At 35.1% G+C, this 27,615-nt stretch overlaps 1 protein-coding gene across 1 annotated transcript; it reads right to left on the bottom strand.

The window, feature by feature from the left end:
- Window positions 1-455: 455 nt before the first annotated feature.
- On the bottom strand, window positions 456-26,888 carry LOC127852733 (uncharacterized). The gene is made up of 4 exons (XM_052386685.1): window positions 26,725-26,888; window positions 23,726-23,955; window positions 22,086-22,174; window positions 456-595 (listed from the first exon to the last, which is right to left on the bottom strand). The coding sequence occupies exons 1-4, from the start codon at window positions 26,866-26,868 to the stop codon at window positions 456-458; spliced, it is 603 nt and encodes a 200-aa protein (XP_052242645.1). The 5' UTR covers window positions 26,869-26,888.
- Between the last annotated feature and the right edge of the window lie 727 nt (window positions 26,889-27,615).

Here is a 27,615-nt window from a genome sequence, read left to right as displayed (position 1 = left end):
TGAAATGAGGTCTGCACTCAACGGTAGCTCGATTTAAAATGGGCTCCTGACTCATTTCTCCCCGTATTTATAGCCAAATTCTGGTCCCGCTCCAACACCTCAATACCAACGCCAAACCAAAGTTCATCACTGCAATGGATCGCTACTTCAACGCCCGACACCGTTCCAGCAATTCCGTGTCCGTTCGAAAAACGCTTACAACCGCTCCACCAAAGTTTGTGCAACGTTTAATCACCGCCCGGGAAAAGCTGGCAAAGCAGCGGTTGTCCAGCATTCAAGATTTCTGCGTTGGCCTTGCGGACCCAAACGTCCACGAACTTGCGTCTAGCGGTGCCAAACTTTGACTGGGCGTTGGTGGACCGGTGGTGAACTTTGTCGGAGCGGAAAATTGCCCGCTCCTCACCGCTCGAAATATTTTGTGCAGCTCAAAACTTTCTGAGCGGTAGGAGGAACCATCAGCGGTGACCGAGCGAATACGGCGTTGCCTTAACGGGGGCCAACTTCTGTTTAACGGTCGTGAACGGTAGCGAGCGGTGATGATTGTTTTTCACCGCTCCAGGAACGCTCAAGCAAAGTTTTGGCGGTGTGACCGGGCCTTAAGAGTTTAATTTGCACCACTTGTACTTACAGGTACACATAACAACCAGTATCGGCATCTTATTGTCTAATCAGCCATCGGGTCCTTTGATAGGTTTTTATTGTTTGTTGAATTATCTTTGTAGTTCATCTTTAGTTTCAAGTGTTGCTTTTGATGAACATTGATAAATTCGCCTTGTCTCGGCCTCGAGGAGATGGTCATTAATTCATGAATTTGATTATTTGTAAACACACGATAGTTGAAAGATTTATTAGATTTTTACGCATTTAATGTTTATTTAAAATTGTTATCGTAAGTTTGATAGTTATATTGAAAGCTTTATGACAAATTAGTTGTGAAGTATATATTTTGTAGAGTTATATTGGTTCTCCATAATCAAAAAGACACACAAGAAACGCGTTTTATTCGAGATCCGTACAGAATGCATAATCGAGAAAATAATGTGATTAAATGCAACATATCAGTGGTCAGTTTGTTCAGGTTATGTTTTTAACAGACAAATGCAAACAATTATTCAAACGTATTCAGTCTGCGTAACATACACATGAGAGTGATATACATGTATTACACGGTAAAATATTTTCTGACATGTAGTGCATATTCTTTTAGAGTTTGCAACATTTTTAGAACATATGCATTACCAGATCCAAATTAGAGATTTGCATGTATATACTGATGGTCAAATGTTAAAACTTTAATCTAGCAATCTCCGCCTGATAGTAATGCTGCATGGACAAATGGTACACTTCTTCTAAATCGCGACTACAGCAAAACAAATAGTATCTTCCGTTTCATGGTATATTACTTGAACGATAGAGACCCGTATGAATTCTTAATAATAAAAAGTCTCGAATCCCGAAGCGTGTAACACATTTCCTTAACAGGCAAAATGTTGTGTATGTTACGTGTATGTTAATGTTACGTGCATTGTCGCCATCGTACTATCGCATTGTCGCCATCGTACTATCGCACTATCGCATTGTCGCCCTCTGGATTTTAATCTCCACGATAGCACTAACGGTATTTCGTAGAATTCAAATGATGTATTTCACTTAAGTTTTTATGCATAAGTTGCTAACACGCAGACATAGCTTATGCAGTTCGGGTCAGTTTTGTCAAGATCAATCAATGACAATGTCACTTCTGTTTCCACTCGTAAACGTTGAATAGGTTAAGTGCGCTGACCATAGTGTAAAGGAACCGGACAGGCAGCTTGTGATTGCACAGTTATTTGATCTAAGTTAATTAGTAAAACGTTAAAAACATGGGTCCGTATTAATCATCCAAATTTAAAACTTTAGTCGACAAATACAGTTTATGTTAAAAATTGTTATGTTCCATAAACAATGGTATTGTCAGCCTACTGGTCATTAAGCTCAAATGATAATATTATTCGCCTTATAAACAATATGTTATGAGCTAAATCGGTATTCTCTATATGTTCAATTTGTATGTTTCTGGGATCGAATTAATTGTGTAATCTTTATTTTTGAGTCATATCATTTGTTGGTAAACACGAGCAATGGTATTCCGGCGTTTCGATGTGTCTTGTCGTTTTCCTCACAGGCAAGTAATTAAATGATCCGACAAGACATAGGAGGTAGGTTATACCATATTACATTTAAAACGTAAATGCAATCATTTAACAAAGTATGTACGCCTTGCATTAAAAAAAATTATGTGTCAAGACTGCTCGTCTCATATTGCATTTTATCACGGTCTAGTTCTTATATCTTATATTTTGCTAGTTTTGCTAGTGATTTTTATAATTCTGTACCATTTCTATCTACAAATTTGTGTTTTGTTTTAAATAGCCGACTTATACCACCAGTATAATAGAAAGTTGACTGTAGTTACCTACTTGAAATTAAATAAATTCCATAAATTCAATTTACATGACACATTTTCAGTCCTATGTACATCTACACTTTACCGTTAAAAACATTAATTGTTAAGCATGAGGAACGTTTATGCTTATTTAATTACTTGATAATACTTAAAATGTGAGAAATGTACATAAATTTGTTATATCCTTTATTTCACTCGCTAACTGATAATTTATATATCATGACTACGTCTACTTTTGCATCATTCTGATATGTTAAAAATCTGTACATATATTTATTTGCTTTTCATGACCCTGGCTTCTTAAACAAATACTTTCTCGGAAAACCAGCTAAAAAAAAAAAAAAAAAAAAAAAGAAAAAAAGAATATATTGCAATAATAATAATATCAGCTTATAACTTATAACAATTCCTTTTGCTAGTGATTTTCATATTTTTGTACCGTCTCGATTCACGAATTATCGTTTTGTTTTAAATAAGCCATTATAATAGTAAGTTGACAAAAAATCACCTCTTGATACCGCTTAGGCCTTGCTCATTCCTTTTGAATGCAGTACACACAATTTGCTTAATCCTAACGGTAGTACCTTATCTATTCTGTCCTTGAGAAGTACAGCTATCATTCATGGCCTCGGGTTGCTCCGACATTATCCATTCGCCCATTGGCAAATTTCATTGTGCGGGTGCAGTCGAGCGAATAAATCACGAAAAAGCATGTCTGCAACTATTCCGAATACAGAAATTAAAGCTACCAACTGCAAGTTGCATTATCGCCTTAAACGCACTGTTTTAACCTGCACTTTTTAAATAAACATTTTTCTTTCCTGAAAACTGCTATCGGTAACAGCGCGTGCAAAGTTAAGTGACGTGTGAACAAGACAACCCCGCATAATTAAGGTTAAAGATCACTAATAATATTAGAATCATCGACAAATTAGGCTACACAATTACGAACCGTTATTTCATTCTCATGCATTGCTCACTATGTATGATAATCTGGTGTTTTTGTAATTGATTAACTTTTCCCACATTCTCGTAGTCAATATATTTATATATGCTCATTCTGAATACCCCCACCCTCGCTGGATAATATGTGCTGTTGTTGCTAAATTATCGGAAGTCAAAATATTGTTATAAAAATTGTACTTTGTTATATTGCCCTTATTGTATATGTTATATACTTGGGTGAAAATAAAAGTTCTGTTCTGTTCTGTTCTGTTCTATATCCGATTTCCATTATGTCCGCGCGAATAATGAATTGAGGCATATATTGGGTTGCATTCTTCGTTATACGATGCAACAGATTGACAAACAAATCAAATGTCATATTTGAGCTAAATCCGATATGTTCAAAACAGATTGATTACGGGAACACTACTTTGTATTGTGCAAACATTGTCCTCAATATATTATCAGCTGTCGTCACCTCTGTATAGTTGACAGCTGTTTGTGTAAAACAAAGCCTACCATCTTACTGAAAAAAAACATGGAAAACAAATTTAACAATTGTTAACGTGTGGTTCCTACATAATCATAATTATACGACAATTACAGTGAATGAATGTTGGTTACTCTGTTTAGTAATAATGGGAGAACATTCCGAATAAGTCTGAATACCATTATAAATAATGATCGTTTTCAAATGTTTGTTTCAATTTGGTGATACATAATACTAAGCTACATATTTTGTACAATATTGTAATTATTAGTCGAACATATTTACAATTAAGGCCTATCATTTGATAATAGGCATGATTTTGAAGTGTCAAATGTCCGGTAGAGCATGTCTGCAAATTTGAAATTAATGTTTAAAAATGTATAATATCGGTCATATCGAAATTATGTTTTGGTAGGCTTAACGCTCTGTTTGGAACGATTTGGAACTGTTAATAGCTGTGGTACATGAAATAAACTTATTTGATAATGTTAAAAAAAACAGTTAAAATGTCAATACTTTATGCAATTATGCCTAATTATCATGCACATTTTAAATTTGCTAAGAATTATCTTTTGCTGCAGCCTTTCTAGTATGAATATACACTACATGTGTCTTCGTTCATCAAAATTATTTCTTAGTGTTACTGTCGCTCATATAATGTAAAATGGATAAAACAAGGATTTTAGACAAATTAAATAAAACAAGATTGGTTGTCCAACTATCAAAGGAAAAATACCAAATTATTCAAAGATTTTTAGAACAATATCTAGTTTAACAGTTTCGCATAGATTCAAACAAATACAAACGCCTTCTTACGACTTGCATAAACATATATTTTTTAATATTTACTTATCTTACATATAATTGGGTGCTCCTAAAAACATGAACGTAAACGGATGTTGTTATCCAAACCTCTTGTATTAAAGACTTATAAAGCGTTGAGCAAGTCCTAAATGTTGTTTTTTAGTCATTTTTACAGCTTTTCTGTAACTGGCATCATGTAATGGAGGGTTGGAGAACAATTTCCTGATACGTTTATATTTAAGGAGCAATCTTATATATAATTATATTACGTATGCTGTCCATTTAAGGAATTAAACGTAAGGAGCCAATGTAAAACTATAGCTACAAATGTAATACTAAATACGTATTTATTAACTCCTTTTAAGCTCACCATCGTACTTACGGTGAGCTATTGTGCGTCCGTTGTCGTGTGATGTGTTTGTTACCTCTCTAATGGACTCATTTTTAACCCAATTTTAATGCAAATTAGTGAGATTGTTTATATAGGCAATACGAAGGCCGAGTTAGAATCTTTGTCGTGTCCGTCGAAAAAAAAGTCGCCAGATTAAATCTTAGAAAACCATTGTTACACTTTAGAGGCCACATTAACGACTTATGACACTTGGTAAAAACTTTATCTTGTAATTAACCAGGCCAAGTATGTTGCATTTAGAAATTAGGTCTCCAAGTCTAAGCCTTTATCAAAAATCGCGTCTGCACTCAAGAAAAAACAACATGTTTTTACTTAATTTAGTTTAAACCTATTTATTTTAGCTCGATTGCATCGAAAGCCTTATGCTTATATAAACGCTCTCGAGTCCGTTTCCTGGGCCTAGAACCAGTACTTGGTGTCTTTGGGGAGATCTAAAGAACGCTCCCACGGTGGGGATCGAACCCGTGACCTCCCGGTCGCTAGGCGGACACCATATCCATTACACCACGGCGACCTTTACTTTATTTTTACTTCATAATAGCGGTCACCACTTTTAAAGACATTTGTGGGTTCAAATCTGGGTCACGTGCGTCCCAAACCAATGTTACCACGTAAAATCTTTAAAAAAAACAACTTGCAAATATAGAAGAAGCCACAATAATTACTTTATCACGATAAAACTGTCACAAAGTTGACCTTTACGTTTATTAGGCCGAGGCTGGGTTACATGCGGCAAAACAAAAACATATTCGCTATGTGAAATCTTTGAAAAACTGTGTTTTTACTCAAATGGCTACATTAATGTCTCAATGTAGATGACGCTTAGTACGAATGTCTTATTTGGAAATATCTATGATAATTCTTATCTGTGCTACTTGCGTCTAAAACTACGTCACTAATTCAAATCTTAAAACTAAGTTACCATTCTAGTTAATGATATTGAAACATATTAATTTAAAAAATGAAAAATTGAACATAAAGAGAAAATATAGAAACATGTTGTTAGAGGCCATTTCTAGGGAAATGACCATCAAGACAACCTAGTTTAAGTTCAAAAAGTTATAACTTACCAAGAAAAGCAAAAGAAATGAAGTTATAACTTTTACAAACAATCATAATACTAATATGGTGTTTAATGAAACACAGGTCTTCACATCAATATACCTTTGCGTTTACCATAAGAACTTTTGCAAGACATTGTGTCAAACTGTTTAACACTGCCAAGAGTAGCATAGTGAAAAAGAATGAAACTGCATATTTCGTATGTGAAACATATTCATTTGTAGCATGCTTTAAATGGCACAAAACAAAAACATACCTACGTATAAATATTGGCAGAAAAACTGTCTACATAAGGCAGTAAGAATGTTTTGTTTATACCTGCTGCATTTGAATAATCGACGTACAGGGGATGTGAACTATGCATTCGTTGCATGTCATGTGACGTTATTTACACTCGTAGAATAGCTTATCCACTACTTTCAGACAGGTTCTTTTGCAGACTTGTTAGTTCTTCATTTGCAGACTGGTTAGCTGAAGTGAAGAAGAACAACCAATCCGTCCCGTTTGTCCCCTAACATAAGGCGAGACTGTGGTACAAATCTTTCCTAGTCACTAACAAAGCAGACTCAATGTGGGAAATGGAATACCTCGACTTTACCTGGAAGAACCAGCAATATACCGTTTATCCGAATTTTAAAGGTAATGAAACGTGTGGTGCAGGTGAAGGGTCAATTTTTTGTACATGCTTACAACGTCATCTTTACAAATATAATAACTGATATTTATTATAATAATGCTTACCTCTTAAATATAGAAACAATATTGAGATATTATTCAATACAAACTTCCCATTATTTACGCCCTTTTAATAGCTTACATGAGAACAACGTGGTGATGCTTTTGAACACTATAGCGGGTGCATGTATTGCCCAATCTTCATAAAACATCGTGAAAACATTTTTCTCAATGCTCTCCCGGCTGAGTTCGAAACTGGCTTATGTGGAATCAAATACTAGCTGTCCGTGCCGTATTAAACAAAAACACGTGAACACACTCCAGATGTATTGCCTTATTTTCATGACACGTTGTACGAACATTTGCAAAATGATATCTTAATCGAATACAAAACTTACCACGTGAGATAAAAAACTAGTCCACTCTTGTGAAGTTAAAGAAAAAGCTTATGAATACTATAAAGTTTAAATTAATAGTAACATCTTTATTTAATTTGGTTAGAACATTTGTTAAATAATGAAATCGATAGAGTTCAAAACTTGGGGCCGTGTTGGGTAAAACACTATTTTAAGCTTATCAAAAATGCTGGTAAACACTCTCGAGGCTACATTCATTTCCTTAACGCAACTTGGTCAGAACAATTGTCAAATGATATCACGGCCGAGTTAAAAGCTGAGTTACGTGGACTAACAACTAAATAACTATGTCAAACACCATGTGAAAACTGGTAAAGGTAACTGTTATTACCAAGGCTTCATTGAACTTTTTAAGACCATTTGCTCGAATGATATCTTGGCTTAGATCGAATATGGGGCATGCGGGGTCAAAACAGGGTCACCAGACACAATTTTTAACAAGCGGATTAACAAAAGAGGTTACATTATGACACAATCGGAATTTAACTTGAATTGATGATGTTCAAAACATTTGCCCCAATCATATATCGGCAAATTTAGAAACTGATTCACTTTGGTTAGCGTAAACGCGTGTGAACTATCCACATGGTTTGCCCAATCTTCGTGAAAAATTTCAGAACATAAATATATTTTCCAAATGATAATTCTTCAGTGGGGTCGATAATTAGGGCACTAGCATGAATAAAATAAATACATTTGAAACTAATAGAGGCCATATTCATTGTCCAATCTGTATGACACTTGGTGGATTAAAACAAAGTCTCATGGTCAGATTCAAAACGAAAGCATGTGGACACTCTACATTAATTCACAACGTTTTTGAAATTTTCTGATAACGTTGTCCCCATAGATTTCTCAGAAGCGTTCAAGAGTGGGTTATGTGGGATAATAAACTAGGTCAATATGTAAAATTAAAGATAATGTTTCGCATGGATACTAATTATACAAGCATTAAGCGTAATCTTCATGAAATTTGATGTTTACATTTATTTAAATGGTTGCTCTGATTAGTTAGAATTGATTCATTTATACATTAAAAAACATGGCACTCAAGACGTCTCCTTATGTGGCTATGGTAAAACCATTCTAAAGATCTAGAAGTAAAAAGGTATATTCACTCGTCGTAAAACGTGCTCATAATTTTCAAAACGTGTAAGACCTAACAGCAATGGTTTGTTTCTGATAACGAGTCTAAAATACATGGGTTTCTGGGTTGAGTTTTTTTTAACAAGACTTAAATTTATTTCACTAATACAGTAATTAGTATATTTTAAATCGTATTGCTGCAAATATAACGCGATATTTAAAACAGCTTTCCTTCCGATCCGCCATGTTGAGATCCGTTAATTAACAAATCATTAATGTCCGATTAATTGCGAATCAGGGACTGAAGTAACTAAGTCCACTTTCATAAGGATCGGTGCTCCACAATCGAACGTGACACTCAGACTCGTGCTATGCGACACACAAGAAGCCATTTTTGTTAGTTTATTGTTAATCGTCCGCTTGCTTCTGACTTATACGCTTTGCCAGCCAAATAAACCCTTCTGATAGCACCGTTAATTTATAAAGAAAAAATTAATGTAGCGAATGATTATCTATTTTTAAATGTTAAACAATTATAACTGTTTGTCTTTTATTTCAATATTTTAATTTTAATTTGATGAAAAATGGAATTAAAAAAACGCTTACTCGTGTTGTTGATGATGTTTTTGTACGAAAGTTGCTCAAGTTGATTCAATATTGCCATGACTTACTTTGAAAATAAAAATTAAGAACGATTTTGGAGAGGTTTTAACAAATCGGACATTAATTCTTCTGAGTAGGCAGTGGGTCGGCAAGCTTACCAGAAACATATTATTATTGTATATGTCTTATATTATTATTGTATATGTCTTATATTATTATATGTGGATTGAGTTTTAAAATGATTGTGGTTCATTCAAAACATAGCTTAATTGCGGTCCCCTTATGAAAGTTTTGTTACACTAATGGACATAACCTACTCAAATCAGTTAAGCTCGTTGGGGTCTCCGGAGAGCAGCGTTATGACCTCTTGTATTTATTAAAGGTCCTCTGATACTCCTGTTTGTATAGTAACATTTCTGCCGTCCATCTTCTTCAAAATATATAAAATATTGGTTATAAACCAATTTCTTTCTTTCAACACAAACATATGAAATATTTTTGTCATCAACGCCAACTGAATGGACATTAACAAGTGTTTTGTCAACGATAACGACAATAATAAATGTTCCAATGACTAAGGAGATATCATGTATAATAATACAGAACACAAACGCAACTTCAAACTATATCATTTCAGATCACAGAGGTTTGACCTTTAACTGGTACGAGGACGGTCTACATTCCACGGGCGAGGGCAGGGGAAAAACGGAAGAACAACGTAATTTAGTATTAGAATGGACACTTGATGACCAGAGTTTGCCTTCCGAACCAGCATAAGTTGACAACAGGGGAGTTGTTATAAAAACTGAAGTTCGGAAAACGGAGACCTAACTTGCCAGTAATTTACCTTCTCATTGTTACAAACAAGAAACTAGCAATCAGCCCCCTTACGAATAAAACATGTCACATTCCTACACAATCAATTTATTTTTATTTAAAAGTGCTGTTACTGTGTATTGGAAAAAGACAAATATTAAAAGTGAACACTCGTCAAAATGGAATCTGCTCAAGCAATGTAAGGTCGTCAATATAACCATGACCAATTTGAAAACTTGTGCTAAATTGCAAGGGGATATTCTGTCTATGGTCGGACAAGAAAGCATGACGGCGAGAAAGTTAAGCGTGAAGAGCATTAATACAAACATCATGAATTATGCACGATTAAATCATGATCAATCGAGTCATTGTGTTTATTATTTTATGAGTTACATAATTTTCTGTTGTCTTCAACTAATCATTGAATTGAAATCATTGAAATACAATTGAAATGTGCCATATGTGTCAATTCCGTATTTATATAGATTTTAGTTTTGTATTGTGTAAATTCTTGCATTATCTCGCTTTTTAAAACGATATGATACTTTTAAAATATCTATTATTTATTCTTATGGTATAATTCGTTCGAGTCGCATGCACAAATTTAGAAATCTATGTCGTAGACATCCATGATTGCTTTAAAAAAAACCGCTTACCTTATATTCCAAAAAGTGTTTGAATGTCATATACAACAACTAAACATGACAAAATACAATGCATTAAGAATATGATTAAGTATTACACACCAAACAATTAGTGCAAATCAATTATATAATTGGCCAAAAAATTAATGTTGCATTCTAAAGGTATGGTAGTTTGTTCCTGATAACTGATCATGTCTGACGTAACTGTTTCATCTGATGAGTTGTATTTTCAACCACATGATGAAAACAAACTATTATTTCCCAACCTTGTAAGTCGATGTTGTGGCTGACTATTCATTTCCAAAAACGTTTTGCATAGTCTGGTATATATAGAAACATGGTTTAAAATAAAAATGCCTTAAATAGCGTGTATGTAGACAATCACTTTACGAATGTATCTCATCTTGTTGAAGCATGTATGTCTCATGTTGAGACTCTTTTGCTAGTATGTTGCTTAAATATTTAACGAAAAATCGTATAAATGACTGATTGCATAAGATCAATTGAGGCGAACTTTACAACTGGTTGGATTTGCATTGTAAAAAATAGTGTAAAAACAGTGTAGATTTGTAAATTTGTGATTGTCTTGTATAATTGTTAAGTGTAAAAATCATCTCATATAATCCGTTAATAATTTACTGATTAATATACTATATAACATATGCATCGGGCATGCTTTGTTTTAATAACAGAAACTACTATGATCAATGTGCAGCCCCTTTTATTGACCATACCGACGTGTATGTATAAAATAGAAACATGGTTTAAAATAAAAATGCCTTAAATAGCGTGTATGTAGACAATCACTTTACGAATGTATCTCATCTTGTTGAAGCATGTATGTCTCATGTTGAGACTCTTTTGCTAGTATGTTGCTTAAATATTTAACGAAAAATCGTATAAATGACTGATTGCATAAGATCAATACGGATACAACTAGGTCAATATTTTATTCAAATTCAAATAAGAGTAGTCAACTTTGGTTTATAATTAGCTTTATAAATGCAAACTTTGAATATAAATTTTCATTTGTATGGATAATAGCAATAGTCGGTTAATTATTGCGTGCCATTTATTTCCTTTCTGTGGTAATGCCTTGTATATCCCAAGAATAAACATGTGGGCATAGATTTGAAACTTTTTATACTTTTTTTTACATTTTTCAGTTTTAGGAAATGAATTGCTTGGTTTAATATGGATATACATTGAAATATGACTAACTGTTATATAGCTTTACCTGAAGTTTATGATATTTGTGATATCGCATGTTGTCTTACCTGAGCACAAGACTCTTACGGTGAGCTATTTTATGATCGCTTTTTGTCTGTCTTGTGTCATAACAAGTGCGTCTTTTATATATAACTTAAACACTCAATAGGTCATATGTTATGTTCTATCTTAATGAAACTTTGTCGGAATCGATTAATATATATCGGTCGGAATCGATTAATATATATCGACAAATGTTGAGCTAGTTAACACGATATCAAAAGCAAGGATCTAGTTCAAATTCAAAATCCAAATTTGTTATAGAGGTCACATGTATTGTCAGCCTTCATAAAATATATTCTCAACTGTATCATGCGAAGTGGAGGAAAGGGGTCGGATCACTAGCCTTAACTCTAAACTCTTATTGAAACTTACTCAGAAAGTAGTGGTATTATGATATTTCGATCGATTTCAGGAATGGTGACCATCCATGGAAAAACAAAACAGACACAAGCCAATATACATTAAACTCAGGTCAGCGCCAATGGTATTTTTGGTCCTATTTGTAAAAAAAATCATAATCATATCATAATGATAACATTGATTATTTGCTCGATTTTACTAGTATTGACAAGGTGTATATTATTTTCAAACTGGGTTTGCTATTACATCTAAACAAGAATATTACACTTGAATGCGAAGTTAATATTAATGAATAAATTTGAATATTTCGCTTAAAATAAACCATGTGACGTAACAAATATTTCGGTTTTGTAAATTACTGCTTTTTCGAATATAATTGTCATTGATGCAAATCATTTGGGTCCGTTTCGCTTTCTTACGGTTCATTTTTCATTAATCATGTAATTTCGTGACGCCTTTTAACGTGTTTTCCTTGTGTAACATTCTAACGTAATTAATGTTGAGAAAAATCTTTGCATTATGTTGCTGTGTGTTTTTTAAGATGATATTTTATCCAAAAAAGACATTAACACCTATAGACGGCATCGATTTTCGGTCCATTAGATATTTGTTTCAATACTTGGACAACGGCAGTTTTTCATTCAATGGGATTTGGAGTTGTATTGTCAGAGTTCTATTGTCAAATGCCAACATTTGTTCGACGAAACGTAACACGCATTGCAACAAGTTAAAATATAATCAAAAGAGAAACAACAAAACACTTGAACATATGCCTAAGGTCGACACTGATTACGCAAACGTTTTTAAATGAAAATGTACAGGTCGTAGGTTAGTAGTGGATATGGCTTCCGCCTGGCAGTCGGTATGTCACGGGTTCGATCCCCACTGTGGGAGCATTCTTTAGATTTCCCCCATAGACACCAAGTACTGGTTCTAGTACCAGGAAACGGACTCGAGAGTGTTTCAAATAAGCATTATGCTTTAAATGCAATCGAGCTAAAATAAACAGGTTTTAACCAAGTGAATAAGTAGTGTGAAGTACACTGATCTGAGAATATCGAATGAGCCGTATCGCGCAATAATACGTCCTGTACCATGTGCGACCAGCGTAATGTCTGACCAGCTTGCGCAGAGCCATCATGTCCGCTATATAATCATATTAACCTTCTTTAGAAGATTTAAGTGCAATAGCACAAGCCACGAGACTGATACAAACACTTGTGACAATTGACTTGCGTAATATTCCTTTTATTATATACTTTATATTTTATTTGTCTGCTAAATACAGTTGAATTCTGAAGAAGAAAAAACATTATCGGCGAAGTACAACAACTGTTACATAAACTGAAAGGGTTAATCGTTTCGCTTGATGAATATATTATACAGTCAATATACGCAAAACAACTTTTTATCACCAACTGCAAGGGATCTTTTTTTATTTTAAGATGACACAGCATTACTTTTCAGTACACATTGCTTCAAAACCATCAGTCAATTTAAAACAATTGATATATACTAGACAACCTCTTAATGCAATTAAAATACCGCAAATACAAGGTGTTTGTCCCATTAACATTGTATTACCAACAATGATCATTTTGTTGTGTAATGCCTTGCATACTTTTTTTATCAACAACATAACAAAGACGTTCCTTTCAAACCATGCAGTTGTTAAAATAAATTGTGTTAATTAGAGTAACTAGAATTTTGCTTGAAGCATTCATCTTGTTACGAAATGCAATAATACAGATGAATTTCATTTGTATTTCGAGTCGTCAAAGGGATCTGTTTGCAGATTTTTTTTCATATATATAATTCACCTTCTCCGACATTCGAAGGAAAAAATCTAAACTCGGTAAAACTTCACACAGGTGGTTAGCGTGTGGCTATGATATAAATTAGTGAAAACATGATTTTGATAAATAATCATATTATAACGAAAAATCAACTTTTCTGAAAAAAAGTTCACTATCAAATACATATATAACAAGGTGTTTAACTTAAAATCACCTAAAAAACGGGGATGCATCGCTTTGAACAGCCATTGCTTCATCAATTGTGCAGCGATTTTCACGATCTCGGTCTTATTCAACGCATAAATGAATTTCCTTTCTGGAAATGTAATTGTTTTGCAATATTTATACAAACACTGGGTAAACTTTTAAAAAATAACACGATACATTGATTGATTGATTGATTGATTGATTGATTGATTGATTGATTGATTAATTGATTGATTGATTGATTGATTGATTGATTGATTGATTGATTGATTGATTGATTGATTGATTGATTGATTGATTGATTGATTGATTGATTGATTGATCGATTGATGAATATGTAGTTAAATCTCAAAGGGCTTCCTTAACGCAGAACAAATACGATCATCTTGTGGATTTTGCTAGCCGACAACCCAAAGGTCGAATTCACGATTTATTTTAAGCAGAAAGCAAATCCGTATGGAACTATGCCATCGAACTTCGTCTATCGTACGTTAATTTCGTTTAAAACTGTTCGTGGCCAATCCATATATTGAGAAAAATTACGAAAGTTTTGCAAAAAAAATACAGAAAAAAACACAAAGCAAAAATAAACAAAAAAATGTGTTGCTTCTGCGTTTTTTAATACTTTGTAACAAACAGCTAGAATGTAAAATTGGAAATACACTATTGAGATGAAATGTACTTGTTTTCTTGGACGACTTTGTACTTGTCAAAGTTAAGAGTCAAATGTAGAAATAGGCATCCAAGGCGGTGACCACAGCTTTATTAATTTATATGTTGTGTATGTTGTTTTGTATTGTGCTGTTTTGTGCTGTTTTGGCAATTGATCACTTGCCTTGCCTTAAATAAAGGGCCAACTAATTGTGTATAATGAGAATTCAATACTGCTCCAGCAGCTGGAGTTTCACTTCTTTATATTGAATTGCTCAACAGTTTGATGTGTGCTGCGTGGATGCAGTAGCGTGTATCCCCGTACATATCTTCGATGTTGTTATATTTTCAGCCTTCAGAGGCTGGTAGCGGTATTGTTTTTTAATATTATTTTAGAAACTTGTTTAAGACCTTTCTTATACTTAGATTCTTATACATTCTCTGTACTTATAAAGTAAACTTGTTGTTCATCAATTGAGAGTTCTGCAAGTTATACTGAATTTTTACAAACCATAATCTGACAAGCTTCCTTTTACTCTTTTATGTATGGTGAATTGGCAATGTGTATTAATGTTACTACAATATTGGTAGTTTCGTCAAATTATAAAACTATGGACAAATTGATAACAAAAAACCCTAAAGTTGTTCCCTCCCCATTGAGAATTCCGATTGCACGTAGTATTCATTTGCCTTTTAATTATAGACAATTACTTTTTTCTAAACCTACCGTCAAAATAAGTTCACTTCGAACGTCTTACATTGGAGATACTATGCAACTAGGTTCTAATTCGCATCGTAATCAAGCTCCGTGTAATCGGTATCCTACAATAAATAAGTGCTACTCCAGGAAGTGTTTATGTTGCAAGTATTTAAAAAGGTCCTCTTTTATTCTTTCATCTGTTAATAACTGCAAAATTTCTGTTAATATTTAATCCGATGTCTCATGAAATTCTATGCATGTAGTGTATGTCATTACTTGACATGTACCCTGTTGTGATGCGCAATACGTTGGTCAGACTTCTGGATCACTTAAAAAACGTTTAAGGGAACATTTTTATAAAATAAAAAATAACAAATTTTACAACTTTATTTACCAGCACTTTAATAAAACGGGTCATAGCATAACAAATATTTCTATTCAACCTGTTGACTAACTTATTTTTGATAATAGTACTTCAAATCAGTACCAATTAAAAGCAAGGTGCGTGTCGGAATTCGAATGGTGTAAACGTCTTCAAACAGCCTACCCACTTGGATTAAATGATAATATATTAAATGTTGGATCTATTTCTAAAAATAAATTGATAAATTCATTTTCACTTTTTAGTCAACGTCATAGAAATAAACGTTGTGCACATGCAACATTTTCTAATTGTGTCTTGTTCTGAGAAAACTGGGCTTAATGCTTGTGCGTAAAGTGCCGTCCCAGATTAGCCTGTGTAGTCCGCACAGGCTAATCAGGGACGACACTTTCCGCTTTTATGGTATTTTTAGTTTCAATGAAGTCTCTCCTTACCGAAAATCAAGTTTAGGCGGAAAGTGTCGACCCTGATAAGCCTGTGCGGACTGCACAGGCTAATCTGGGACGACACTTTACGCACATGATTTAAGCCCAGTTTTCTCAGAACACGACTCAATTGATCATGTTGCATTTTTCATGGCATTTTTTTGCAAACGAATTTAAGTGGATCCAATTAATAACGTGGTCACGTTTGATTAACTTGAGGCACATTATATTTTACTTGCATGTATACAGATCTGAGATTTTTATAGTGAACTGGTGGGAGTCATAAGAGAAATTAATTATGCCAAATTTAATTTAATATGTTTTCATTAATATAATGTATGACCTATATGTTGGCAAATCTGCATTTTTTAAGAAAAATAATAATTAGATCTTGCATGATGCATGTAGAAACAAGTAGAGTGTCAAGGTTATTTGAGATGTAACAAGAAAGCGATTAAACGTGACAAAAATACTTAATATAAGACATATTGTTTATAATTGTATTACAGATGTACATGTTTGTACATAAGTTGAAAGTTTGGGAGAATACACAACAAGTTATGTTTTCACAAAATCTATTTAAATACCACTGTAAAATGATCTTATATAACAATTCTGTGAGAAACAAACTACTTGAGATAAATATACTATGCGAAAGTAGTGGCGTTATATTGCAATTCCAGGGTATGAATAAATGTCGACTGCATCAATAGCAGAAAACAAATATCAAGAGCAAACAAATATACAAGTAAACAAACCGTATACATATTACCCACTTCAGAGTAAAATTGTTTAAACAATAACAGCTAACAATATATGTATGTAATGTAACAGAAAATACAACATAACATAGTTTTCGTAATATTTTCAAAAATACTTCCGTCTCTGACGTTGTTGCGGGTATAGCAAGTTTGTCAATATCATGTAATCCACATTCTATAATTTTATACAAATGGAAATAAAACGATTGGCTATGTCAATTCGCTATCAAATTTCATTTATGCAAAGCGTCTTGAAATCCTGAAGGCTAAATTATCAAAGATATTCTTAGAAAATAATTCTTACTTATGTATCACTATGTGCATAGATAATGATACGCTTTTTTAATTATATGAATGTTTTACTGAAACAGGTTGAAACCAGATAGGTTCACCAACCCTATACAATTAATATTATGTAAACAGCCAAACATGAATACAAAATGTGTAGGTAGTGGTGTTATATTGCATTACAGTAAAAAAACGTGCCAATTGCAGCATCAAAAACAGAAAATTAAACTAAAAACAAATATTTAAGCGAATTCACAGTATGTTATAGCTACTGCGGTGTTATAATGGTATGAACATTTATCACTGCATGTTAATTTTAGAAATGTTATATATTCAAAACAATACTGAACGTAGCAACGATGCTGTATGTACAACTAATGTGTATATATAACATACGCTTCATTAAATAATCATTTATACATATTAGAAATCAATGCTGATAATTGGCCCACTGGCTGAGGACAGCAACAATTCACGAGACCGGAGTAGCATTAGAAATGTGTGTCACTTGGCCCACTGGCTGAGGACAGCAACAATTCACGAGACCGGAGTAGCATTAGAAATGTGTGTCACTTGGCCCACTGGCTGAGGACAGCAACAATTCACGAGACCGGAGTAGCATTAGAAATGTGTGTCACTTGGCCCACTGGCTGAGGACAGCAACAATTCACGAGACCGGAGTAGCATTAGAAATGTGTGTCACTTGGCCCACTGGCTGAGGATAGCAACAATTCACGAGACCGGAGTAGCATTAGAAATGTGTGTCACTTGGCCCACTGGCTGAGGACAGCAACAATTCACGAGACCGGAGTAGCATTAGAAATGTGTGTCACTTGGCCCACTGGCTGAGGACAGCAACAATTCACGAGACCGGAGTAGCATTAGAAGTGTGTGTCACTTGGCCCACTGGCTGAGGACAGCAACAATTCACGAGACCGGAGTAGCATAAGAAATGTGTGTCACTTGGCCCACTGGCTGAGGACAGCAACAATTCACGAGACCGGAGTAGCATTAAAAATGTGTGTCACTTGGCCCACTGGCTGAGGACAGCAACAATTCACGAGACCGGAGTAGCATTAGAAATGTGTGTCACTTGGCCCACTGGCTGAGGACAGCAACAATTCACGAGACCGGAGTAGCATTAGAAATGTGTGTCGCGTTTGTGTTATGCATGTATCGTATGGTTCAGGACACACGCGGATTATAATACAATTTATCATTAAAAACAGAATAATTGCATTGTTTAGTAAAGACGAAACTGGTTAGTGGCATGAAGTTTTTTGCAAGCTATGACGTAGATTTGTTGCGAAATTTTTGGGAAATATCATGGATGCAAGCAACGTCGAATACAATTGTGCAGCGCATTCAGATTTTTCTATATTACAAACGAAAACACTAGCTCAAAAGGGAATTATACTGACTTCATTTTTACAAGTACGTTTCCTTATGCTTTCAGTGCTTTTTCACGTATGGTGATTGTACTATCCATTTGTAATCAACGCTTGTTTAACCTTGATTTAAATCCATTTTATTAAAATATCGTATGCAGTTTTCAACGTTATCTATATTGTATGCAGTTTTCAACGTTATCTATATTGTATGCATAATCCGTAAGCGTTTTAGTGACCGCATTTAACCTTCGACCTAGACCGATATGTTGTTTTCTTGTTAACGACAGTCGTACACAAATAATTCCAAGTGGGCGTGGCTTAAGAATTGTTAAGAAATGCAGGGCAGCATGATAATCTCAAATGTGAATAGAACTTAAGTTAAAGTGTGTTATAGGTCAGTGACTTCGTATTACAGAAAGTGGGCGAAGTTTTGTCTCGTTATCGGCAAGTGGCATGATGATACTTAAAATTAGTTTATCAACGTATCCAAATTACAATGTAATTGTGCACTAGTGGTATAACAATTTTTTACACAATTGTATATTCTTACTGACCCCCCTAAAATGTGATAACGGCTCAATACATTAATAGTGTAGTTTTCGTCTGATATAAACGTGTTACCCCGTATCACGTATCACGAGGCAATGCAACGAATTTATCGTACCGAGTACCTTTTTTTCCTTCGGAATAAACGTAATAACAGTACAAATTTCGGCATTAAACGACTTCATTTTGTTTCCTCTCGCAAATTAATTGCACGTTACTGACTAAGGCATTAAACGACTTCATTTTGTTTCCTCTCGCAAATTAATTGCACGTTACTGACTAAGGCATTAAACGACGTCATTTTGTTTCCTCTCGCAAATTAATTGCACGTTACTGACTAAATATGAAAAGCAACATACTTATTTATATTTTAAACAAGAAATGTGTCCACAGGACACGGATGCCCCCAACTGTAACTTTGTCACTACATAAAAGTATAACTGTGTAAACGCTTGGTAGAAGTTATTAGCTTTTTTCAAATCCTAAACGCAGATTTCAAACCTAAACGCGGACCCTAAGTTCAAGGTCAAGGTCACAGGGGTCAAAATTTGTGTGCGTATGGAAAGGCCTTGTCCATATACACAAGCATTCCAAATATGAAATTGCTATCTGAAGCGACATAGAAGTTATGAGCATTTTTCGAAATCTTAACGCAAAGGCTGACGGACAGACGGACGGACAGACGAACGGACAGTCCGATCACTATATGCCCTCCTTCGGGGGCATAAAAATGTCTTAGAATATCAAAATAAATCAGAAAGCCACATAAACTAGAGAGCAAACAACATGCTTAATCCTTGAAATGCACTAAGTGACCCCGTGACCTAGTTTTTGACCCGGCATGACCCATATTCAAACTTGACCTAGATATTGTCTTAATACAACTTCTTACCAAGTGTAGTTTAGATCAGATGAAAACTACTTCAATTAGAGAGCGGACACCATGCTAAATCCTTAAAATGCACTAAGTGACCCAGTGACCTAGTTTTTGACCCGGCATGACCCATATTCGAACTTGACCTAGATAATGTCTTGATACAACTTCTGACCAAGTTTAGTAAAGATCAGATGAAAACTACTTCAATTAGAGAGCGGACACCATGCTAAATCCTTGAAATGCACTAAGTGACCCCGTGACCTAGTTTTTGACCCGGCATGACCCATATTCGAACTTGACCTAGATATTGTCTGGATACAACTTCTGACCAAGTTTGGTAAAGATCGGATGAAAACTATTTGAATTAGAGAGCGGACATGAAGTGTGACCGACCGACCGACCGACTGACCGACCGACCGCCTGACCGACCGACCGACCGACCGACAGACAGTGCAAAAACTATATACCCCCTTTTCTTTGAAATGGGAGCATAAAAATAATGAACAGGTTTACATAATTGAAAATCATTATTTTATCCGAGGTAAAATAAAAGCAATTCACTAACAGCAATCGACATGCCCATGAACACGCGACGAACTAGTAAAATACCGATGAAACGATCGACTAGAAGTTTGAAAGATAAAAAAAATGAGCAAGCAGATTCCCGTAATGAAATTGCACAAAATTATAGTTAATTCAAACAAATTATAGTGTGTGTTTTTAAACTGTATCTCAATATTTCATAAAACTGCGGATGTATGTATGATGATGTTCGGTAGTTGTTGTGTTGTTTTTTTGTTAGATTGATGTCAAAATCATCCACTCTTGCATTTATAAAATTGTACAACGTTTGTGTAAAATTTCCTTGACAACCTGTATCGCTTTAAAGTGTGAGTCTAATAGCGGGGTATACATACACTACATGCAAATAACCATATGTAACTTAAAAAGATGTTTTGTCTTCATGTATACTCAAGTCTTTTTTGTGTCCAACAGTCATTCTTTTTTAATCCAGGTCGAGTTCTCAGTCAGTTTTGCTTTATTCGTTTTTATTCGCTAAATTTAACATTGAATTTCTATAATTTTTGTAAAGCACATGTAGATCATATTTGACTAATTTTATATTAATCAACAGCATTTTGATATAAAACGAATTTTTAAGTAAAAATTTTGAATGATTTCCAAGATTTCTCTTAAAAATGTCAAATAACTCGTGCATGTCAACAAATAACAAACACACAATTATAATCTCACATGTTCTCGGACGTCAACTTTCACGCAAGATTTGATACAGACGATTCATTTGCTTAACCCATTTATGCATAACGTCTAGAAAAAGGCATTAGCAAACAGCGTAGACCCAGATGAGACGCCGCATGATGCGGCGTCTCATCAGGGTCTGCGCTGTTTGCTTAAAGGAATTTCTGTAAGAAATATTCTAAATATAGAAATAAATATACTAGACATCCCTAATTTTGGAAATAAATTGTTCTAATTTATAAGGTTGGAAGAGTCCACGGGGCATAAATGGGTTAATCCACACTCAGTAAACATAGAAGGATCCATATAAGTGGTTGTTGCATAAATGACAAAATGCACACAGATTGTAACGATCATAATTAAACATGAACAAAAAACGATGATGATTCCTGGTTATGCGTAAATATAGGCGCATGGTCCGATGAAAGTCTGAATAGTTAAAAGCACATCTAAGGCTAATTGCATACACGTTGGTATGGTCAATAAAAGGGGCTGCACATTGATCATAGTAGTTTCTGTTATTAAAACAAGCATGCCCGATGCATATGTTATATAGTATATTAATCAGTAAATTATTAACGGATTATATGAGATGATTTTTACACTTAACAATTATACAAGACAATGACAAATTTACAAATCTACACTGTTTTTACACTATTTTTTACAATGCAAATCCAACCAGTTGTAAAGTTCGCCTCAATTAATATAAGACTTATTGACGACAGAGTTTCCAGTTAATAAGCGGGGCGTATCTATGGACACAGTACGTTGTATCATTCTTTCAGAACTGGTCGACCGTGATTCGGGTATGCTCGGACGTTCTGATCTGTCTACAAGAAGACGACCTTGGAACGTGCTGCAACGATATATATATCATAATATATTTATATTATATTTAAGGCCTTAGAAAAATATGTATTTTCTATATCTAAACATCGGCATCTGTAAATAGTTTTTTATATTCAGTTATAACTTTGTATACACAGGACTCGAAACATCACTTATAATTAATTTTTAAAATAACTCGACATTTAAAACATGTGTTAGAGCTTATAAACATGTTTAGAGCTAAGTAAACATGTGTTAGAGCTAGGTAAACATGTGTTAGAGCTAGGTAAACATGTGTTAGAGCTTAGTAAAACATGTGATAGAGCTTAGTAAAACACGCGTAAGATCTTAGTAAAACATGTGTTAGAGCTTAGTAAAACATGTGTTAGAGCTTAGTAAAACATGTGTTAGAGCTTAGTAAAACATGTGTTAGAGCTTAGTAAAACATGTGTTAGAGCTTAGTAAAACATATGTTAGAGCTTAGTAAAACATGTGTTAGAGCTTAGTAAAACATGTGTTAGAGCTTAGTAAAACGTGTGTTAGAGCTTAGTAAAACATGTGTTAGAGCTTAGTAAAACATGTGTTAGAGCTTAGTAAATTCTCCTTAGATTGAACTGTTAACATACTGACAGTTATACAACTTTGTGTCACATGTTTTAAAAATAAAAGATGTTTGTACGTCGGGAACCAATATAACACTAACAAAGTTGACTAATGTTGAAAATATATGCATAACAAGATATAACGGTAGCATGATCACGTGACTACGGGGTTAACAAATAGATGTTAATGGATGTAAACACGCCGGTAAGTGGTGCTTTTACAAATAACTTTTTTAAACATTTGTTTCGTAATAATTTGAACTAATGCATAAATGACGGTTTTGATGAGGCTTATGACAATTTGAAAAACATAAGAATTACTTAATTAAAAAGCCAGTGTTCTTGGCCAAAACATTCTATGTTTACACCAATTCATATACACTGTTATGCTGCATGCAACGTGAAATTTTGGCGGCGATTTCAGACGTTTTCAATAATAAATAATTAAATCTTAAGAAATCGAATCAAACTGCACGAACAAGAAACGTCTTTAGTGAACTTAAGATTTTTGCAAACATATTTAAAACAACTTAAGGTATTTGTAAATCCCGTAGATCCTGCACCCTGGGTATGATCGAGTTGTTTTTGCGGTCGAATTTTAATCCGATATATACTGTTGGGAGGTACATGGTATACACGCAAGGTGTCTCATAAGCCAAATTGGCTGGCCCTTACAATAGGGGTGACATAATAATAAAAAAGACCGTTATCTTTACCTTTACCTTTATTCTGAATCAAGCCCCTATGGTGAGCAAACTTGTCTTTTTTTCTTTACATATGATTGTATGTTATTATTGTTATTCCGGAGTTCTACACTAGTAGTAATTAGACATGTATGAGGCATTGAGGGATGAATTTCAAACAATCAAAATGTGGGAATAAGTCATTGTAAATAATTTATACTTAAACCCCAGAATAGGTCATGTTTTCGCCATTCAATTGTCATTTTAAGAGGCTTTGTATTTAGAATTCCTTACCCTTCATTGTCCATTTCTACTGTAACAGAATCATGTGGTTTACTGTGGTCTGCGCATGCGCATACGCATGTCAAGAGGCTAGTCATTTCCGTTTTTATCGGAAGCGGAAAAGCGTCATCAGGATTTCCGTCTTCCTCAACGATGGTTGGCGGTATTTCCGATTCCCCATTATGATTGACTTCTCCATTTAAGGACGACACTGACGAAGCTCTGGATGAAGTCAGAATTTCCTGTAATGAACAGTATATACATGTACATATCTAAGTCCCAATAATGTTCGAGTAATTCAGTATTGTGCTCCTCCCAATTAAGTAAATTGACACACGCAAGTTGAAAAGAAATTTTAAAACAAAGCTTCAATTTCGAGATATTTATTTTTCTCATTTTTTTCTGAAAGGTAATAAATATCGGTGTCGTCTTTTGTCGTCGGGGGAACCGAAGTGCCCGAAGGATACTCCATCTGTCGTGTATGTAAACAACATACCAAGCTCAATGCGAGGAATTGAACCCGGGTCGCCTATGTTAGAAGCGCTTGAACCAATCTCTGCGCTAATCGGACAATTGACGTTGAACGCAAATATCATTGCGCACATTGTTATGCTTCAGATAATGCTAATTTACAACAAATTTTAATGTAGCATAAGTTTGAAGATAAGACTTTGCATTATTTTCTGTATGAGTCTTGTTGTTGAAAAACATGGCTTGACTCGTGTGCGTAAAGTGTCGTCCAAGATTATCCTGTGCATTCCGCACGTGCTCATCATGGGCGAAAATTTGGGCCTAGATGGGCTTTTCGTGAGATAAAGACTTTCTTTAAACGAAAAAAATGGGAACCGTGTGTTTACACTGTGTGTTGTATTAAACACATTTGAAGTTTCATCGAAAAGTCATATAAGCTTTCTAGGGTAACCGACCCGCTACGTTTAGCCTTTCCATCGCGATCGACATATGGCCGTATTTGTTTCATAACTGACTTAGTATGAGCTTCAATTATATTCTTCTTTTATTTGATAATTTCGACCACAATACAAACTTCAGTGAATAATAACATTTTTTATCTAGCGATGCCCTTTTCTCCAGTATCGTTCAATTCAATATGCGATTACGCTTCGATTTATGGATACGATTGCTTCAATGTCTACTGGCTCACTTCGTGAGCAGTATGAAATGCTATAAAGTATCAAAGAATGAAAAGTTTCAAACAATATCAAACCCATTTAAGATCTCAATTAGCTTAGCACTCGGAGTGTGTCTCGTCTGATACTTAACAGCACTCAGAGTGTGTCTCGCCTGAGACTTAATAGCACCCGGAGTGTGTCTCGCCTGATACTTAATAGCACTTGGAGTGTGTCTCGTCTGTGGTTTAATAGCACTCGGAGTGTGTCCTCGCCTGAGACTTAATAGAACCCGGAGTGTTTCTCGCCTGAGACTTAATAGCACTTGGAGTGTACTCACCCTGCGTTTAATAGCACTCGGAGTGTGTCTCGCCTGAGACTTAATAGAACCCGGAGTGTGTCTCGCCTGATACTTAAAAGCACTTGGAGTGTGTCTCGCCTGAAACTTAATAGCACTTGGGAGAGTAACTCGCCTGCGTTCAATAGCACTCGGAGTGTGTCTCGCCTGAGACTTTAAAGAACCCGGAGTGTGTTTCGCCTGAGACTTAAAAGCACTTGGAGTGTGTCTCGCCTGCGTTCAATAGCACTTGGAGTGTGTCTCGCCTGTTACTTAATAGAACCCGAAGTGTGTCTCGCCTGCGACTTAATAGAACTCGGAGTTTGTCTCGCTTGAGACTTAAAAGCACTCGGAGTGTGTCTCGTCTGAGACTTAATAGAACCCGGAGTGTGTCTCGCCATCGACTTAATAGAACCCGGAGTGTGTCTCGCCTGAGACTTAAAAGCACTCGGAGTGTGTCTCGCCTGCAACTTAAAAGAACCCGGATTGTGTCTCGTCTGCGACTAAATAGTACCCGGAGTGTGTCTCGGCTGCGACTTCACAGAATCCGGAGTGTGTCTTGCCTGCGACTTAATAGAACCCGGAGTGTGTCTCGCCTGCGACTTAATAAAATCCGGAGTGTGTTTCGTCTGCGACTTAATAGAACCCGTAGTGTGTCTCGCCTGCGACTTAATAGAACCCGGAGTGTGTCTCGCCTGCGATTTAATTGCACCCGGAGTGTGTCTCGCCTGCGACTTAATAGCATCCGGAGTGTGTCTCGCCTGCGACTTAATATGGACGATAACTCTTAAACATCAGTTTGATAATTACTAGTATTCAAAGTTGTCCCCACTACTTCTCGTTTTACACTGCCGCTAAAAGTGGGTCATGCCTTATTGCAATACATTTGTATTAATTTTATAATCAGTTTACAATTCAAGTAAGTGCATTCATAATTTTACACCCATTGAACAAAAAAAACTTGTTTGCACACGACAGAAGTGTGCTTCTTTATGATTATTTCGAGTCTTGGTTTAAGTCTTAACCCAAAACACTTCTCCTTTGGTTATATACATGTATTCAGAATGCGAAAACTTCAAACATTTAAACATATTGTAAGGGGGAAATTTGTGTCGATGTAATAAGAATAGTTTTTTTCTTTCCAACAAATGTGGTTATGGGCATTTATTGAATCAGTGATAAAACACCTTGAAGGGGAGATCACTCGATGGAAATTAACAGAAACCTACGGACAGAGACATAAATTGTTCCTTGCATAGCTCTGACATATCCCTGTAGCAATTCACTTGCTTATAACGTATGGTCGATTTCAACAATATTGTCATGTTAAAGTATTTAAGGTGTTATTTTGTATTACATATTTAATATTGACGAATAAAAAAACGTATTTTGAGGAAAATAAGCTTGCTTAGTATAAAATAAGGAACAAATAAGCTAAAAATAAAGTACTCCCACTAGTGAATACAGTTTCTGTCGTTAACCCGCATTGGTGGTGAACACAGCGAGCGGGGTTTGACTTACTGGTTCCAATGCAGTTAATTACGTACCTTGACGCTCCTGACGGTGCCGCCTTCCTCAATGGGGGACAGTACAGGGGCCCTCGAAACAGCCATGTAGCCCATGTGCTTATCAATGATCTGTTTGTTGCGTGCCTGCTTCGAGGCGTCCACGTCGTGGTCGCCGGGTACCATGTCCACTTGGAAGCGACCCCTGTTGTGGGAAAGGAAATATGGCGTGTTGTTTTTATATATATTTCGCTCCCTGGTTTAGTTGAATTTGTCGTTAGTACTGTTGTTAACTTTCAAAATACACTTAAAGATTTATGTAACTAACATATATAACAAGTTATCCATCCAAAAAAAAAAGTTTGGGTTACTGTTTTAAGCAGTGCGGATAATGAGTGGAGAATAAAAGTGAATGATAACGTGATAATTGAACTCTGTCTTGAGTGCATGATACGGTATAATCATTCCAATCTGCATCGAGCGCATGCTACGGTATAATAAGTCCAATCTGCATCGAGTGCATGCTACGGTATAATCATTTCGATCTGGCAAGAGTCAATGATACGGTATAATAATTTCACTCTGCCTCGAGTGCATGATACAGTATAATAATTTCAATCTGGCACGAGAAATGATACGGTTTAATAATTCCACAATGGCTTGGGGCAAAGTGTTTTAAAGCTTTTAAAATATTTTCTTAAAATACATGTATTCTGATAACCTCGTCGTTAGTGTTAAATGCGTCAACCAATAATTGACTCCAATACATTAATATATTTAAGCTATAACAATGCAGAAACGTTTGCACTTTTGTCCAACCATAGAATAAGAGGAATCAAAGCACATGAAATTGTATGCACATTTCGTAAAATTTAACAAGAGATGTGTTTGTCAGAAACACAATGCCCCCTACTGCGCCGCAATGCCCTAAAA

This window comes from Dreissena polymorpha, chromosome 12 (genome assembly GCF_020536995.1).
Source record: "Dreissena polymorpha isolate Duluth1 chromosome 12, UMN_Dpol_1.0, whole genome shotgun sequence".
In the NCBI taxonomy this organism is placed as follows: Eukaryota; Metazoa; Mollusca; class Bivalvia; order Myida; family Dreissenidae; genus Dreissena; species Dreissena polymorpha.
The sequence above is the reverse complement of the archived record's forward strand: the minus strand, read 5'-3'. Positions and strand labels throughout refer to the sequence as shown.